An 18,236-nucleotide genomic window follows, 5' to 3' on the forward strand; every position below is an offset into this window, starting at 1 on the left:
TTCTTCCTAGCCAATAGCTAATCCTGTGAAGAGTTTTGTTTATTTAGTGCCATACGAGTGCTGCTCTCCTTTTCCTCCTTATTGGCTGAGTTGCTTTATTGGGCACAAAGTTGTGCCTTATGGCTTTATTGTTGAAGGCTGAAACTAGTGTGAAAACCTGAAATGTTGAGGGTTGTTACAGGTTCAAACAGGAATCACACAGATGTCATGACTTAAACATTTTCAAAGTGTTTAATATGCGCTAGACTTAGACACTCCCCCTGCCCTTTCAGAAATCCATGTCCTGTTGCCATTTGTTCTTACCATGAACTGGAATTGTTGCACCTAACATTTTCTTTCTTCCTCTGTTTTTCTTCCATTCTTAAAGTTATCTCTGCATCATTCTTGATTACTGCTACCTTAGCAGGCTTTTAACCTAAAATGCTTTTTCATCATGCAGTCCTGACAGGCTGCAGCTTTGTGCAGCAACCTGGTTACTCTTAGAATATACTTATTCTTGTCAGCAAGTATTGGTGACTTTGAGAATGTCTTTGACACAAGAAAAATTAGGTCTGGTGAGCACTGTACAGTGTCACTTGACCTTAGAGTTAATGTATTTTAATTGACGTAACAAATGGCATGAGTATACAGGTACTGCAAGACTTGTGCTGTGGCTTACACCTTCTTGGGCTCCACAAGGAGTACTGATAATTCATATAAATTGCCTTTGATTAGACACTGAAATGTGAAGTGGAAAGCAACTTTTGTTAAAAAATTTTAGTATTTAAGAGTGTACACCACTTCATTAAGTAGTACTGAACTAAAGCAGTTCCTGTATGTGGAAAAGAATACCTAGAGAGTTTGGATTGTCACAAATTTCCATTATGTAAAGTTCAAGGCTTAAGAAAAAACAACTAAGATAAATCTTGAACTAGCTGTTACTCATTTCAACATAAATCACGTACCGGGGGGGGAAAAAAAAAAAAAAAAAAAAAAAAAAAAAGAAAGAAAGAGAGAGAAGAGGTTCTTTCTTTGTAGTTTGCCACTCTTTACTTTTAGTTCAAACTGAATGGAATTAAATGATTTATAAACTACTGAAGTTCTGCATTTCATGCACTACCCCTCTGTACATGCAATCACTTTATATATATTACTCAGCAGCTGTCTTTGCTTCCTGTTGGATATTGCAAGGCTTGTGTGTGTTACCTAGATTACAGGAGTGGTGCAAAAGATTAGAATTGCCATACTTACCCACAAACTACACTGGCAGACCACAAGACACCTATGGAGGCAAAAGCAAGTGATTTCTAGTCTTACAGTCTTTGTGATTTGGGACTGAAATGCTCAAGCTTAAATTGTATTTCAGGTGAAACTTTGTGAAGTTTGTCTTGACACTGCTAGCTGATTTTTGTATCTCTTAGAGTGTGTTAATTAGTCTGTTTTCCTGTTAAAATTCAGTTTCTTAATTGTATTGCTGCAATGTTTCAAATGTAGGTTCACTTTCATCTTGTAACAGCTTTCATATTAGAAACTAAATTCTGCCTAATAGGATAGCTCTTTAAAATCCACTTCTTTTAAAATCCACTTTTGCTATACTTGAGGGATCCAGTAATTTTTTTGTAGCTTGGAAGCAGCTGAGGAAAACTCAAGAGCTTAGTAATGCTTTTTTCCCCTCTTTTTGACAACTTATTTGGCATTTTTAACATACAAAATATTCTTTGTAATCATGGCACAGTTTGATCTACATTCTTCAGTAAAAATTATAACTAGATAAAAGGCTTCAGACCTCTGTATAGTAATGGTGACTTGTGGAGGAGAGAATGTGGTTTCTGGCAATTTAACTGCAATTTTTGTATTGGAACTGAGTAGAGCTTTCAAAAGATACAGGGATGATTATTTCTTATAGCTCTAAAATTCCCAGGGGATACAAAAAACTGAACTAGGACTGGAATGAATTAATGCTGAAACAGAATAAACACAAAGTTACCATGGAATATAACTGAAGCAAAATTGGAACTTTTGAACTAAACTGACTTGTACCTTCCTTGTGCTTCTCATACTGTTCTAGCTGTTGTCTAGTCACCTTCAGCACCCAGTACCATTTCTGACCCTAAGGGAGGAGGTTCACCTATTTTCTGCTCACCTTCTTTTTGTGTCTAGATAACATTAGTAAATTGAAATGGTTGGCATTTTTTCATTCAAGTAATTTTGAATGGGAGCTATAAAATATTCAGACTGTAATAGGATGAAGATGGGCAGAGAGCATTTGTTCACTTCTTGTGACTCTTCACAATGAAACTGGAGTTGTTGAAAAAATACTGGAGGATATGGGTTTTTTTTTAATTGAAAAGATGAAATTCTTTAAGATTGAAAATCATTCAATATATTAAAATCCATGTTAATACAGATTAGAAAAAATAACTACATAAATCCATGCAAGGCCTGGGGTAGGGGAATTATCCTTGGAGATCCACAAATGTATAACAGAAAAATGGGCTGCTTGCTGCAGTTCAGTAAGAACATTCTGGGAAAGCAATACTATATAGCTGCCTATTGTTATGTACTTTCCCAGGCATCTGCTAGTGACCAGAGACAGAATATGGAGCTAATCTTCTCCTAGCTGTTCCTCTGTAATGATATACTCTTCAGAAATCATTAAGTTACCTGTTTTGAGGAGACGACGAGATTGTCTAATGTGCAAATCTTAGGCATGTGTTCTCAATATCTGAATGAAAAACAAAATCACAATGTTAGTATGGCACACTGTTCCTTCCACTTGTGTAGGAAACCCTCTGTCAGCTGCCTGTGTTAACAATATTTTGGCATGGGTGATGGAAAAGAACAAGACAGATTATTGAAGCATTTATTTATTCCACCAAGAGAACTTTTTGAGGCTTTGGGAGATGCAGAAAAGGGGAATTTTTTCCTAAGATATTTCTGGTTTTCAGTATCTGAAAACTTGATGGGTATTAGAAGAAGTAGTGACCACTTGTTTAGTACTTATGGAGTTTATCTAGGAATGGATCAGATATGATGATTTAGGAACCGAATGCCGTCAGTAAGATTCTGATACAGGTGCTATCTCATTGTCTGATCTTGCTCCTGGTGAGCTAACATTTTAAGATTGACTTAATGAAAAGAGATATAAAAGTTGAGATTAAATACTGTGCTTTTAAAAGATTTTGTTTGTGTAAATAAAATTCAAGACACTTTAAGTAATTACATTGAGGATAAGTAATGCATAAGTTATGACCAAAGGAGTAATTGGTAATAGTTGAATTAAGAATACATTTTGCAACTTGGGTTATTTTTCTATGCTTTCAATGCAGAAATTAAAATGGAGAAGGGAAAGTAAACTGTAGCCATCAGTGTGAAGGTTTAAAAAACAGCATCTCTGTAGGCCACATAATACAAGACCTAAAGAAAACTCAATGCAATCTAAACATAGGAGGAAAGTTTAAACCACAGTAACAGTTCCTTTGATCTTAAATACCATAAATTCATATGGTAGGTAAGTTGTGTTGAAAAGCTATCAAATTATTTCTTTTGATTTGATTTGTTGTTTCTGTTTTGTTTTTATTATTAGCTAATAATCTTAATGCACAGTTAAGTTGAAGTTGTCCCTTGAGAAGATCGGGGAATAGTTTTATAAGCAGCTAAATCACCACTCCTGCATCAGCCATGGATGAGCAAAAAGTGATGCTGCTGCTGTGGCCCATTGGGATAGCACCAAGACAGAGGGTTGGACACTCCTAGCAGCACTGCTAGCTTCTATTTGTTTCACAGTAACAGTGCCTGAGCTTTATGGTGGTACACCAGCAAGAAGCATTTTTCCCTTTCTCTGTTAATTTTGTTACTAGGCTTCCTTTGAATCAATTTTGATGCTTACTAAGTCAAAAGTTTTTTTATCTGAAGCACCACTGGCCTACGTTCAAGAAGCAGGGTAAATAACTCTGAGCTTCATCCTGCTGTACTTGGAATTCTGGTGTCCAGGTGCTTGGTTTGGATGTGCCTATGCTGTGTTGCAGTGTGGCTGTATTGTGGGGACATCTTTAACTTTCAGTGCTATGAATGAGTTGAATATGGCTTTACAAAATGGAGATAGGAGGATTTACTGGGGAAAGTGGATTCTAGTTAAAGTTCAACCTACTAGATTTAATTTTTTTTATGTTCATCTCTGAAGACCATTGAGTGATGGCTAGCAGAATATCAGATTTGTCAGCATTCAGGCATATTGAAAACAGAAATAGGTAACACTCCTTTCATCAGAATGAAGGAAAGAACAGCAACTCCAAAAAGACCTAGTTCTCTTTCTGTAAAATTTGTGTTTAGATAAAATGCTTTTCCACTCAGTCTCATGCCAACTTTTCTTTGCCCCCTTTCTTCTGAAAGGAATTTACTATTAGCTTTCCATGTAATACAGGCAGATGTATATTTAGCTTTTGGCAACTGTCATTTTACTTGTTTGCTTGCTTAAAACTGCCTGATCTTTGTGGGATTTATTTCAGTGAATTTTTACACTGTTCTCACTTCACTAGAGCTAATGTTTGCTAAAAATATGGTATGAACTTTTTCAAAGCACTTGTTTCTCAGCACTGACTAGAATCACACCAACATCATCTCGTAGTTTGTTTTTCTAGACAAATGCTTTCAAAATATGTGGTATTCTATAAATGTTTTCTTTCTTGATAAGAAGTGTTGCCCCTGAAAGGAAATATGTTAGCCCTCAGATTTACAAAGTGAGCATTTCGGCTTGTGGTGGAAGTTCTTAAAGCACAATAAATCATGTGCTTTTCTTTTACCGTATCTTGCAAGCACAGTTGGACAAGAGACCATCAGATCTTTCCCTCCCCACAAGTAAAGTTCTTGCATGGCTGCTGGACAGCTAAAAATGTAGTTGCTTTACTAGGACGTGTCAAAGTCACAGAGTCTGTGCTGGCAGAGTCTGATTTAAGTGGTTGTGGTCAGTCTGAGGAACCTGTGATGTGATAAGATAGTGTTTGTGAGGTCATGTGGTTTGCAAACACCCAATCTAGTGTAGCAGCTCGGTCTACACAGGATAGATAAATATATACTGTATGCTTGAGAACAGTGAACTGCTTTATTCCTTTAATTCAGTTTATCCTTGAAAGCCAGAGATGTTATATTGGCTTGATAATACCAAGATTGTTAACAAAAGTGTGAGACTGAACAGATTGGGGGTTTTAATTCTTCAATAACCTTCACCAATTTAGTTGCCCTAAAAAAAACCAATATGCTTTAGCAACTGTCTGGGTTAACTAAACAATCATCTGGCAGAAGCATTATTGCACAATTTAATCCCTATACATTTTATGAGCATCAGTTGTTTCAATCAGTGAATTTTGAGTGGGAGTAATGAACACAGACGTAGTACACTTGCCCAAAAAGGTAGGATTGATTCCATAATTATGATACTCCATAACACAAATCTGTGGTGACAAACTCTGTCTTCATAATGTATCAGGTAAGTTTGATTCATTTTTCTTCCTCCCAGTAACAACACCATCAACTAACAACACCATCTGCTAAACCATCAAATATTTTATATCTCTCATGAGAGTGGAAAATACCTGTAAATGTGAAGAGTGTAACTAGGGCAGTGATGTAGTCTTTCCTCAAAGAGAATAGAAGTGACTTTGTTCACTTTGAGGGCAACAGTTTTAGCTATGAATCTTAACTGTTTCATTGTCACTACTGACAGATTAGATTCAGTGATAAAAGAAAATTGCTGTTTGTTCTCTTTATAAACAACCTCCACCTTTTTTTTTTTTCCTTATATCACTCTCAGAATGGTAGCCAGTGCAGATGGAAGTAATTTCTGCAATCAGAGGCAAAAATAAATGTAACCTGGGCCATTTAAAAATGCTGAGTTTAACTCCTGCTGTAAAATGACAGACTAAAAGTGTGAAATGTTTTTTTCCTGTAACTATTGTCCTTAATGGGTATATTTTCAGTCTCTGCATCAGCCAGTACAGTCAAGTTAATGCTTGAGGTTTCAGTAATATTTGTGTTTGTCGATGCATGTTCTAGGGAGAAGGTGCATTGAGATTCAGTGAGATTTAGGTAGTTCATCTGATAATAATTGCAGCTCACTCAGTGTGATTATAGTGCTGTTCTAAACTATCTCTGTTGCCATATCTTGCTCCAAATACAGACTTTCATTAGGATTTCTTGTAGGAAGAGTTTCGGGGAATTTTCCCTCTACCTACCAACTAGCTATTTATACAGTTCCCAGGGTTAAGTCAGCTTAGAACAGAACTTGTTTGGAATTCCAGACAATGTCACTACAACAACATTGTCAAGTATTAGAAAAATAGATAAAACCTGCCTTACAGTTACCAAAGGGTGTTTTCTTTTGAAAGTAGTTTAAATGTTGGGTACTTCCTTAGCACTGTTGTTATTTCAATCGCATATTTGATACAGAGCTTCAAAGTTTAATTTTGTTACACAGCACTAGATCAAAAACAGATTCTTTAACCATAATGTGCAGTGATGAAAAAGTCATGACCTCCCATTGATTGCATGGTTGGTTTCCTGTTCTGATTCACTGGAAACCTTCTGGTCTGAGCACTTGTTGCAAGTTTTAATCTTTGTCACGTTTACAACACAGCAGACTTGTCTATGGTAAAACTGATACACAACACCTACTTAACATCGAATTTCCTTTTGGCTCAAGTGCTCTTTAACTGATAGTATTGAAAAAACACATTTTATGAAAACTTAGGTCAGGAAATATGAGTAAATCCAGAGCAATATGAAAGAAATAGTACAATTGCAGATGAGTTTTCTTTTAACACATTAAAACTATATCATGGATTTTATATAAGCTTTCCGATGTCTGTAGGGATTTTGTAAAGCATTTTGTATTACTGCAAGACTGAATGGGACTTACAAAAGCTAGCAATTTAAAACAGAGGCCAGATATTCAAGTGCTATTAAAAAGCCCAGGAGCCTGAAAGGACTCAGTCTTGGAAATTTCTTGCTGCTCTTTTGCTTTTCACCTATGACACATTGCAATGGCTTGAATTCTGTCTACTGATACAGGGTGAGTGAAATTCAGTTGGGATAAATATTTCAGGTTGTTTAGTAGTCTGTTACTTTGTTAGTTTAGCTCATCCTTTTAAGACGGTTTCAGAAACAAAGGTAACTCTTTCCTTTTAGAGGGGAATTTAGTAGTTAATCACACAGATGAGCCTGGATTGCAAAGAGTTAGTGACAAATGGGGCAGAATCATCTAGTATTGTTGCTTTTAATCCCACTATAGATGACCAAAAAAACCCACAAACAAACCCCAAAATAAAACAAAAAAACCACCAAAACAACAAAAAAAGTCTGCCACCAAAAATCTCAGTGTAGAGACTTTCAGGGGTTTTATTGTTTAAGAATAGCAGCCATACAGATACAACTGAAAAATGGTAGATCTCTTCAGGTATAGGATATTGTCATTCACTGCTGTTCTGGGCCCACAATAGTTTTATCAAGCCTGGAGTTCAGTATTTGCTCTGGTGTCTGATCATCTTCTGTTGACAATTTCAAGGTGTTTTGCTGCAATTGCAGTTTTCTTTATCTGCTTCTTTCTGCTTCTTATAAAAACACTAACAACTCAAATTATTTTTTCTCCAAGATCCATTTTATTACACTTCAAAATAAGAAGCCAAATACTTCATCAAGTCCTTAAAGGATTTTATCAACTGATTTTTATCTTGATGTGAGCACTATGGAATTGTTTGGGGGCAGATGAGGTAACAATAACAGAAAGCAAATACAGCTCTGAACTTATTTGTATAAAGCAGAGTAAATTTTAACTAGGAAACTCTTTTATAGTTTATATTCTTTATAAATACTATTCTATAGAAACCACTAAACTTGCACTGTTCTAGAATCATTAACTCCTGTCTGGGTTTGTTGTTGATTGTGCAGGTTTCCTATTTCAGTTATGCTAAACTCAGTTCCAAATAAATGGCAAATGTGCTGAGGTGGAGACCAGACAGTCCTGAGTATGCTGGAGTGCAACCTGGCTCTTGCTACAGGGATCCTACAGGGACTGGCCAAAAACTGGTTTTAGGGAACTTCATCCCTAAAAATCAGTGTTTTGTTGATGTTGATGTCAGACTTCTGCCAGTTGAAAAGTTTTAGATGAGGAAATGTTTTTTCCACATTTAAATTTCCACATTTAAAGGGCATCAAAGATGAAAGACAATACTGTCTTTAAAAAAGCCTCCCTGATAAATAAAAATTTTAATTGTGCTTTATTAACTATCAAGCAAAGGAGACAAATTTGTGAACAGATTTTGAAATGCTTTCATTGCATGTTACTTGTAAATATGACCAAGATACTTTGGCTTTCTTAAGTCACAGTACCTAATATGCTGGACTTCTTTTAAACAGCAATTTCAGTTTGCTTGATTTTGCTTAACTAATCTAATTTGTTAAATTAGACTCTGGTTAGACTCTTGAGTACTGCCTTACAAACATCACTTTTGTGGGTGGCTGGAAGGCAAAACCAAAGATAAATTGTAAACATATGCAATGGTGATTCTAATCTGCTAAACCCTAAATTTATGTCAGCCCCTACCCCAACTACTTCAGGATAACTTAAATGTTTGTAGTTTTGGTGAACTACAAGGAAAAAATATTTTTGTCCACTTTAATGTTATAGTGAAACTTGCCTGAAACAGTTTTCTCTGCATTTGTTTTTAAGCAATTTTTAAATGCATTTTTCAATGTGTGAGCTTTGTTCTTTATATCCATGACTCTTCAGCAACCCATTAAAGTGCATTGAACAACTTGATTTCAATGAAATCTAGTCAGTTTCCTGGGATTATTTTGACACGAATTTTGATCTTGAGGAAAGGAGTAGTAAGGAGAACAACATAGTAACACTTCCTATTTGAGAACAAAATTTACTGTATCAGTTTCAAAATTAGATCTTAAGCTGAAGCACAACATCTTCAGGAAATCTGAGAAGACTCAAAGTTGTTCTGGAAGACTTTTAATATTTTAAAAGATAAAAGTAACTCTGTGAAGGCAAAAAAATGAAGGTATAATATATTTTCTGAATTTTTCTACTAAGGATATCTCTGCAGATTTCCTCCATGTCTGCCTTACAATGTAAAGAAAATATGGTTCATTGTTATTTCCTCCCCTGCCCCCCCCCTTTTTTTGTCCTTATTCCTTTATTCCTTGCTTGTCTTTGCTGATCTACAGAATTCTAATTCATTTTTTAAATCTCTCTAGAGGTCAGTATGTAGGCATGTCATTGGAAAAAACCAAAACAGCTTTACTAAGATGTGGGGTTGGCCATTTCTGAAGATTTTCATAGAGATTTCAGGGAAGAGAAATCCATCCTGTCCCTCTTAGTTGTTATCTTTCAAACACAGAGACCATGGCATTACAGCTCAGGAGGCTCAGGAGGGACAAGAGTGATCAGGTAATGAGAGCAAGCAGGATACTTGGGAGTTGCTGAATTCGGCATCTCTTCAGTTTGATTAGTTTAGGCTTCTTGAATCATCAGTAATTTCCAAAAATGACCCTTGTTTGGCATTGCTGATGGCTGTTAATTACAAGTTAATAATCCTAACTATGGCTGCACCTATAACTATGGCTTTAGAAAAACCCTTTATGTTAACTGAGGTGAAACAGGAAATTCACTTACAGTGAAATAAAAGCCACTGAGCTTTGTTCTAGTGCAGTTAAAATGATAACGTTTCCAGTTTAACATGGCTTTTTCAGAGTTATTTTAAAATTTATTAGAGTATGCATCGCTGTTTCTAAACAAAGAATGTTGTCATATTATATGCAATATGTGTTGTTGACTTACTATGCACATAATCTTGAGGGTTATACTAGTTGTCAGGAAGCTGTCAAAAGACTGTCCTCTGTCTTCTACATAATTATCCATATATTTGGGTCAAAACAGTCTCATCCTTGAGGGAAATGAAGAAATGTCTTTAGAGTTGCTTTGGATTTTCATGAAACTTCTTTGCTGCAGGATTTATTTAAACCATACTTACAGTGGTCTTAAAATCTCAGACTTCTCAAAGATAAATAAGCAATGGCTTTCATTAAAATGCTTCTGTCAATGCATGTCTAGCAGTCCCTTTCATATAAGGAAGCTGATTGTTTTGGGGAACTTGAGAAACCCCATTTGCATTGTAGCTGTACTTGCTAACAATTGTTTTAAATTATGGATTGCTAATATTAGTTTTTGCGGCTGTTCGTTTAGCTCATGATGTCTCCATTTGTGCAGTGTTCATGTTGTGATGGTTTCAGTATGAATGGGGCTCACCATGGAAGTAAGCTTTATGTGGAATTCAGAGAGATTAAGGTATCTGAGGACTTGCTTATGTTCACAGAAGTGAGAAAGCAGCATAAAGAGGCCTGCAACCTTAACTTTGTTCATTCTTTTTGCATGCATGGGAAAAAATACTTCTGCATGGTAGGACCCACTGGACATAATATTTGCATGAACTGATATTTGTCTCCCACATAACAATGTTTTTTCCATTAATTCAGTCTGAGATGCTGTGACTACTTCAGTTTCTGGGATAAGCATTTTTCCAAAAGTGGTTACTGGGAGCTTTTTCAAATAGGTCATAATGGTGTGTGCCTTAGACTGGATTGATCTTGTCACAATGGGAAAGGTCAGCAGTAAGCAGCAGTCACCTATTAAATATGGTAAGGGATCCTAGTACATGCTGTGGACCATTAGCCTCAGGAATTTTTGAGAACTCCAATTAAATTGCTTTAATACATGTTAAATGTTATTATAAAATAATAGATCATAACTGTGTTCTTTTTTCGCTTGTAATTAGATTTTGACTTCTGAATCTCTTTTCATGTCGCCAAGTTGACAATATTTTGGTGAATTACAGGACAAGTATTTGAAAATGCTGATAACTTATTTTGCTTCAGCTAAACATGGTTAAATTGTACTTTCAGCAACATTATAGGGTTTTTTTGAATCATGTTGAGTTAGGCAGACTAAGACTTCCTACTGTTACGAAGATGGAGACAGAGGGAACTATGATTTTTAGATTCCTATTACTATAAGTAGAAGTACTGAGAATTCTATATTTTTATTCCTTAAATAAAAATATTGCCTTCTCCTAAAACCAATTTCATTGACCCAAGGCAGTGGTCACATTTTAATAATTCTTTTATCTTACTTGTGTGTAGCTTACTTATTCTACTGTGACTAGATTGAATATTTATTGACAAGCTTTCTTAAAAATCTTCTTTACTACTGCAAAACTGAGTAAATTTCAAGTCATAGTCACTGAAGCCTTTTAAAGGGAACAGAAAGTAACATTATATTTTTACTTCTTTCCACCACTGAATTCCTAAATTTAAAAAAAACCTCACAGGTTACAACATCAAAATACCACCAGGACCTTAAGTTGAACTCTCTTTCCCAAAGTCCCTCTTGAAAATTTGACCCATATTCTGTTTACTAAAACAAAGGGACTTAGAAATATAAGTTGCTTGCAACTGACTCACACCCTTCAAAATATTCTATGATTTAACATGGAAGAACTTTTGAATTATACTAAATCTTGTATGTTTCTCTTTACTGTCTCTCCTCATGCCTGGCTTGATGAGGCAGTCAGCATCAGGTAAGAAAGTTTATGATGAGATGGAAGGATCTTATTGGTGGCTTTTTTCAGCTATTCTGAATTTGTGGAAGTACACTGTTATCTCTTAAGAGTATGTACAATCAAAGTCTTTTCATATGTTGCCCAGTAGAACATTCAGTTTATCTTTAAAATGCAAAATTTCTTAGGCACAAGAAGGGTATATAAATGCAAACATTATTATTAAGAGTCTGTTCTTGATTCAGCTGGCTTTTGAAAAGATAATGATGTGACATACATTTTGGTCACTTAATGTTATTAACCCTTTGAAATGTCTTGAAGATCACATGAGTGTGCTATAGTGAAAACCTGGGTTGAAGCTGCAGTCACATATGACCTGGATTTGAGAATTAAAAGCAAAATGTGGGTTTACCAGACCTGTTTTTTTTACAGATGTGATCAGATTTGAGATTCTTGCGAAACTGAAGCAGTAAGAAAGAAGCCAAGGTTAATTTGAGTGTCACCTGTGGGGGTGAAAGAGGTTTAGTTCCCCTCATATGAAGGAGGACCAGATTCAGAACTGAAAGGCTTTAAACAATACTGGCTTTTGGTACAAAAGAGAAGAGAAGTGACAGACCCTGGGGTATAGGTCCATATTCTGCTCAACAAGGCTGGAAGAAAAGGGCTGTTCTTTTTTCTCAGGTGGAGTGATAAGGATAGAGTAGAACTAAGGTTTGGCTTAATACTTTACTTCGTACTTTAAGCTCTTTCTCTCTGTTCAAATAAAACTCTTGACAACAAGAACCTCAGGAAGTCTGTCTTAAAAAGGTAAGCTTCAATGTGGATAACTAATAAATCAATTGCAAAATCTAAGCCATACCTACATGATGGCAAGCACAGAATTGGTAATTACAAATCAGGAAAGACATTTTTGAGTTGTTGCAGAGTTCTCTAACATCATTGACTCAGTGCTGCAGTAATCAGAACAGACAAGACAATGCTGGACATCAGTAGGAAGCACATTAAAAATAAAGGGGTTTATATTGCCATTACAAAACCTTGGTGCAGGGCTGGTCTCTACACCTCAGGATGGATATAGAGTGTTTAAGGACAGTCTGTAGGGAGGGGAAGTTAAAGGGCAACTAAAATCATCAGTGAGCTTGAGCACTGCCTATTTGTGAGAGGCTAAAATCTCTTGGGACTCATCTGCTTTAGAGAGAAGGCTGAGGGAGTCATTATAATATAAGTTTCAGAATCATGACATGCAGAACTACTTTTCACCACTTTTTCCTGTATTACTAGAACTTGGGGACAATTCCCGAAACAAGTAAGAGGTTAGTTCAGAACAAGTAAAGGAATTTCTGGAAATTATTGCCACAAGAAGCTGTGGAGGCAGACAACAAATATAAAAAAATCAACAGCTGATCTATAAACACACGTTGAAATATCTAGGAAGACATGCTCAGATCTGCCACGACAGTTTCTGGACCAAGTGAGTGAGGGTTTGGGAAGATGAAGACAATGGATTGCAAAAACTGGTCATATTCACAAATGAAACAACATTAATTCCTATTGAGACTCTTGGATACAGAATATTGGCTGATGACCCATTGCTGAGCCAGTAAGACATATTCCCATCTTAAAAAAATATATACTTCTTTTTCTATTAGAAGTACAGAGCCTCACTTACTAGTGTGAGTCACTGTGTAACTGTGAAGTTACATGAGAATACCAGATTTTTCATTTTAAGAAATATAGAGCCTTAAGCTGTCATTAACTACTAGTATCTAATTGCACTGGAGCACATGCTGTCTACAAATTGTTCCAGATGCTTTGAGAAGCCTTACAAAGCCTTTCTGCTGCAACAGAAATTGCAGAAAACCAGGCTCCTTCAAAAATGTTCTTTAACAAATACTAGATTGAGGTGCTCCTGAAGTATCTTCAGCTCCAAAACTACACAAAACTGAAAATACTGCACAGCTTTCCCAAACCTATTCTGTAGGATACTTTTCATTTCTTGAAGATTAGTCGCTTACATCAATGTTCACATTAAAAAGAAAAAAGATGCCAATCAAATGCTAATTTAAATTGAAAAACAATTTGCCTGAAGTATTTTCAAGATTCAAGTGACACTTTTCTAACTGTAAAATAAAAGTAACATTCTGTTGCAGACTAGATTTTGTGATAATGTACTAATATTTAATGTAAAGGCATTTGTTTTCAAATTATGGCATTTATGTTTTTAACAAGTGCAGGAATTGTGGCGAAGTATTTCAGTTTATCAAACACAAAATGGCTCCAAAAGAACAGTCATAGGCATCCCACTGCCCATGCTTTTCACACATCACTGAGCTATAACCTGTCTTTCAGGTTGGAAGAAGCCCTTGGACCTCTGTAGTCCAGCTGTGTGCTCAAAACAGGATCAGCACAGTACTCAGTGCAGGTTGCTTAGGGCTTTGTCAATCGGGTGTTGAAACTCACTGAGGATGTAGTGTCCACAGTCTCTGAACAAGCTGGTGTGATTTTTAACTCACCTTGTAGCAGTTTTCGTTCGATATTCAAGTACAACCTTGCATTGTGTTATGACCCAGGTTTCCTCTCCCACCACGCATTTCAGTAAAGACCCAGTTCTCTCTTAAGGCATAAGCTCCTGCCCTTTAACTGTCTTGGTGCTTCTGCACTGAATCTACTCATTAGTATCTTGTTCTGAGGAAGGAGTGAGGTAGCAAGTGCAGAACAGGACGGATGCAGCCTAACAAGTGTCAGGTAAGAATCAGTTGTGGAACTATCTGGCTGTCAATAGCCTTGTAATACATATTGTCTACAGTACCTTTATGTTTCTTCCTAGCAGTCTGGTTCCCCTTGTTTGTGAGGAGTACTTGAGGAAAAGGGCAGGCAAGTGTAAAGCTGCAGGTCAGAAGAAGTGTTTCTGGAATGTGACAAAGTGGTGCATCCTTTCATTAGAATAACAAGATAACATGCCTTTTACCCAGATTAACATTAGGAATTGGCAAAGGTTGTGTCTATTTATGATTTTTACAGCAATAACATTTTCCACAGACTCTCATTTGGTGTTTGCAAAGACTAATGGCAAAAACTGAGGCCATGATTTTGTCACGTTATTGAAATACTCTCATCTAAAGGCAGTGTGTTGAAGTTTTCATGAAAGCATTCAAGTTTGTTGGCTTAGCTTTCTGAATGTTCAAAACAACTAGAATTGAGTGTCAGCTTTATAATTTCAGGTAAATCAAGGACTTAACTGTGAAGGCCTAAAAGCATATGATTTCTTACTTGGATATGAAATTTGTAGTCACTTGTACAGTGGAGCTGTTACCACTAAGGTTTAGATCCACAGGATGTACCCATATTCCTAAGAAGGATATTTTAACATACATCAAAAGCTGGAGCTTTTACATTCTGTTAACATTCAAGTTGATGGCTTCTAGCATGATTGACTCTTGTGATCTTTTTTCAACCCCTCCTTTATTCTCATCTTTTGCACAAGCTCATAGTACAGAAATTTCTTCTCCGAATGGACAGGTAAAATGTTCTGTTGGTGTTAATAGCAAGGACCTACCTGCACCTTTTATTTATCAAAGTGAATATTGCTTCAGATTTCTGAAACACCAAATATATTTATGAAAAGAAGCTCTTCAGGCTTTTTCTTCTGTATATTTTCCAGGTGTCTGATACTGAGAAAAGTCATTTAGAAAATAGCACTTGGTGCATCTTCCTTTTTAAGTTTTCAGAGTGACATTAGGAAGTTTCTGTAATGCATTTCTAATATTTTTCTGCATGCTTAGGATTTTTTATCTTAATACTTTTAGACTATTAAACTGACCTTGGGGTAGTTGATGCTAAAAGCTAGCAAAAGTGAAAATCTAAAAAAATAACCTCTGGAATGTCTTCCATGAATTGGAGGTATTTCCAGTTAATTAATAGGACATGTAAGACTTCAGCGATTTAAGCTTTACTTTTGAATAGCTTGAATGTATTGTTGCAGTCCATGGTGCATTTTTAATTAAAAACTTATTTCATCTGCCCATGGTCTGACAATTATTTTTGTCTCGTTTGTTCTCTTAAAATTAAAACTACCATCTCTCTATGTAGTTTCTTGTATGCTTCTTGATCTGAAATATCATTGGATCCGAACTAGAGAATGAAAAGACACTTGATCTTGCAGTGTAGGCAGAACTAACCATATTTTCTGGGTTGGTTGTGGGTTTTTTGGGGTTTTTGGGTTTTTTTGTTTTTCTTGTGGCTGTATGAAACTGACAATATTCACTTGGAACCCTACTATTTGGGATTGAAGGAGAGCTTTTCTCAAGGCGTTAGGTGGTCAGGGGAAGAATGGAGCTGTAAAAGTTAAGATGTGAAGGCCAAAATTTCTGTCAAAATAGGCCACTCTAGAAAACTAATTATAAATCATCCTTGTGGAGGTATTAAAGATGCAGGAAATAGCCTAGAGGAATCTGCCATCAGTGATTCTACATACCTGGATTATTAAGCCTTAAAACTGAAATACTCTGGCAGTGGAAGAATAATTTTGGAAAATTCCAAGTACAGTTTAAGACATTCTTTCAAGGTTTCTTCCTGGGCAGCCAAAAGTGAAAAATCAATTTGTTCTGATTCCAGATGAGTTTCAAAGGGATCATCAAAAGTGCCACTTCTAGATCTAGCGTTTACTTCAACCCAGTAAGGGTTCAATGAGACATTTCTTGGAGGTGTGGGGTTTTTTGCTGCTGAACTCTTCAGCTCTGATTAACTGTTAACTTACGCTTTTTCTGACAGATCAAATGCCTAAAAGGCCAGAGAGACTTCTCAGACCAACCCACTTTTGATGGGATTCACATTGTCAACCATTTCACAGGAGATGATGAATCATTTCATTCTTCTGATGAAGATTTTACAACTAGCTCCATACAGGAGAGGGGGGTGAACTTTCATCTACACAGGAGGACTGGTCAGATTGCTCTGGATCACACAGTTGTAGACAGCAGTGACAGTGATACTGATGAAAGTCCTCTTCAGACTGAGAATTCAGACAAGATGGTTTCCAAGCAGAGAAGAATGGAATCTTACTCTACAACTGTGTGACGATCACTGTGACTAGCATTGAAGACTTTAATATTTCATTAAGGATGAAATTGTCAGATAACAAACTATCCAGCAGTTGGTTTAGGGGAGCGATTGGATCTGGTCTGGCCTGTGATATACATACACGTACATGTCTATCTGCCTTCTCTCTTTGCCAAATCTTGCTAATGACATACCATTGCCATAAGACAGGCTGGGAAGAAGTTGATGGATGACAGTTCTGACAGTATTACTGAATGTTCCTTGGTTTAGAAACTGCAAATATGTAATTTCTCTAATGCCTAAGAACCATTTTTGCTGTTCACAAACAATTATTTTCCTCAAAAGAAGTTGCTCTTGTGCAATATTTTATGCTCTGAACAAATGTGTAAGTTTTACATTGTTATCCATTTGTGATCTAGATGGACCCTCATAAACCATCTGATCATGATACACACATATATAAAATTATCTTATGCTTCTCAATTATTTCTGGTTTTACTAATGTTATTGGATACCCACAGAAGGCTTGAAAGAGGAGCCTTTGTCTGTACTACTCCGTATATGTAACTAATGGTCACTAATGTCAAAGGTGGTTTTCACCATTTTCACTGAAGTCTATGTGCATCTGCTTTTGATGTTGCTGAGTAATATCTGTTCTGAATATATTAATTACAATAATGTTTATTTTGTATATATTTATATATCTACACCAAGCTGAAAATGTACATTACACCATTTTATATGAGGAATGTAAATGTTGCAATATTACTGTCTCTGGTATTCTAACAGAAAAATGAATTCTGTATATATACACCAGAAATTAATTACTAAATAAAGGCAAAACACTAACTTTACATCATTTCAGCCTAGTTACACTAACTGGTTCATGTTGAAAATGCTTGTTCAAAACACTGTTGACTGAAATCTTTTACCTTCATATATATGTAATGAAAATAAATTTTTCATTATTTAACAAGGAGCAGCATTTACTGTTTAGTCACTTCTAAGCTACAGCCTTTGGGTACTGCATAGTTACTTGCTGATTGCAGTGGTAGTTCAGATTAGGTGAAAAATTATTTGTTTCTTACAGTCAATTGTAATGAAGTGCAGTAAAAATACACAAATTTAGTCGTCTTACAGTTTTACACTACAGAGCTATCTAGGAAATAAACTACTGATTCTATCACTAAATAGCTGTGATTCACTGAAGCAGCAAGAGCTGAGCATTCTGCTTTCACACTCTCCTGAAAATTTCGATTCAGTGAAATGGTCCCAGCTTTGTGCACAGAGATACTCTGCTATCTTCATACCCCTTCTCAAACACATTCTATTCAATACTCTTAATGGCAGCTATTAGGGCCATCTTAGGTAGTTAAGCAATCCTTATGACTTCTTTTCTAACAATGTTTGGAACTGCTCTAGTAATGAATAAAAAAGCCATGCAGGTTGCTACTGATAGTCAGCACATACTTTAACTGCATTTCTACCATGAGTAGTGCAGTTGTTTAAAATTGCAAAAGTGTGGAAGCACACTGCTGAATGCATCTGCTAGACCTCTTAGGCATTTTATTTTGACTGTGTGTT

At 36.0% G+C, this 18,236-nt stretch overlaps 1 protein-coding gene across 7 annotated transcripts in view; it reads left to right on the top strand.

Moving 5' to 3' along the window:
- Positions 1-17,631, top strand: part of EVI5 (ecotropic viral integration site 5) — a 74,970-nt gene extending 57,339 nt beyond the window's left edge. For all 7 annotated transcript variants that reach the window (XM_030455191.1, XM_030455193.1, XM_030455189.1 and 4 more), the window contains one exon: positions 16,365-17,631. In XM_030455191.1, the coding sequence (XP_030311051.1) occupies positions 16,365-16,670 (306 nt within the window). In that variant the 3' untranslated portion in view covers positions 16,671-17,631. The remainder of the gene's footprint in view (positions 1-16,364) is intronic.
- The last annotated feature ends 605 nt before the right edge of the window (positions 17,632-18,236 follow it).

The sequence above is a fragment of the Calypte anna genome, chromosome 8 (genome assembly GCF_003957555.1).
Source record: "Calypte anna isolate BGI_N300 chromosome 8, bCalAnn1_v1.p, whole genome shotgun sequence".
Classification (NCBI taxonomy): Eukaryota; Metazoa; Chordata; class Aves; order Apodiformes; family Trochilidae; genus Calypte; species Calypte anna.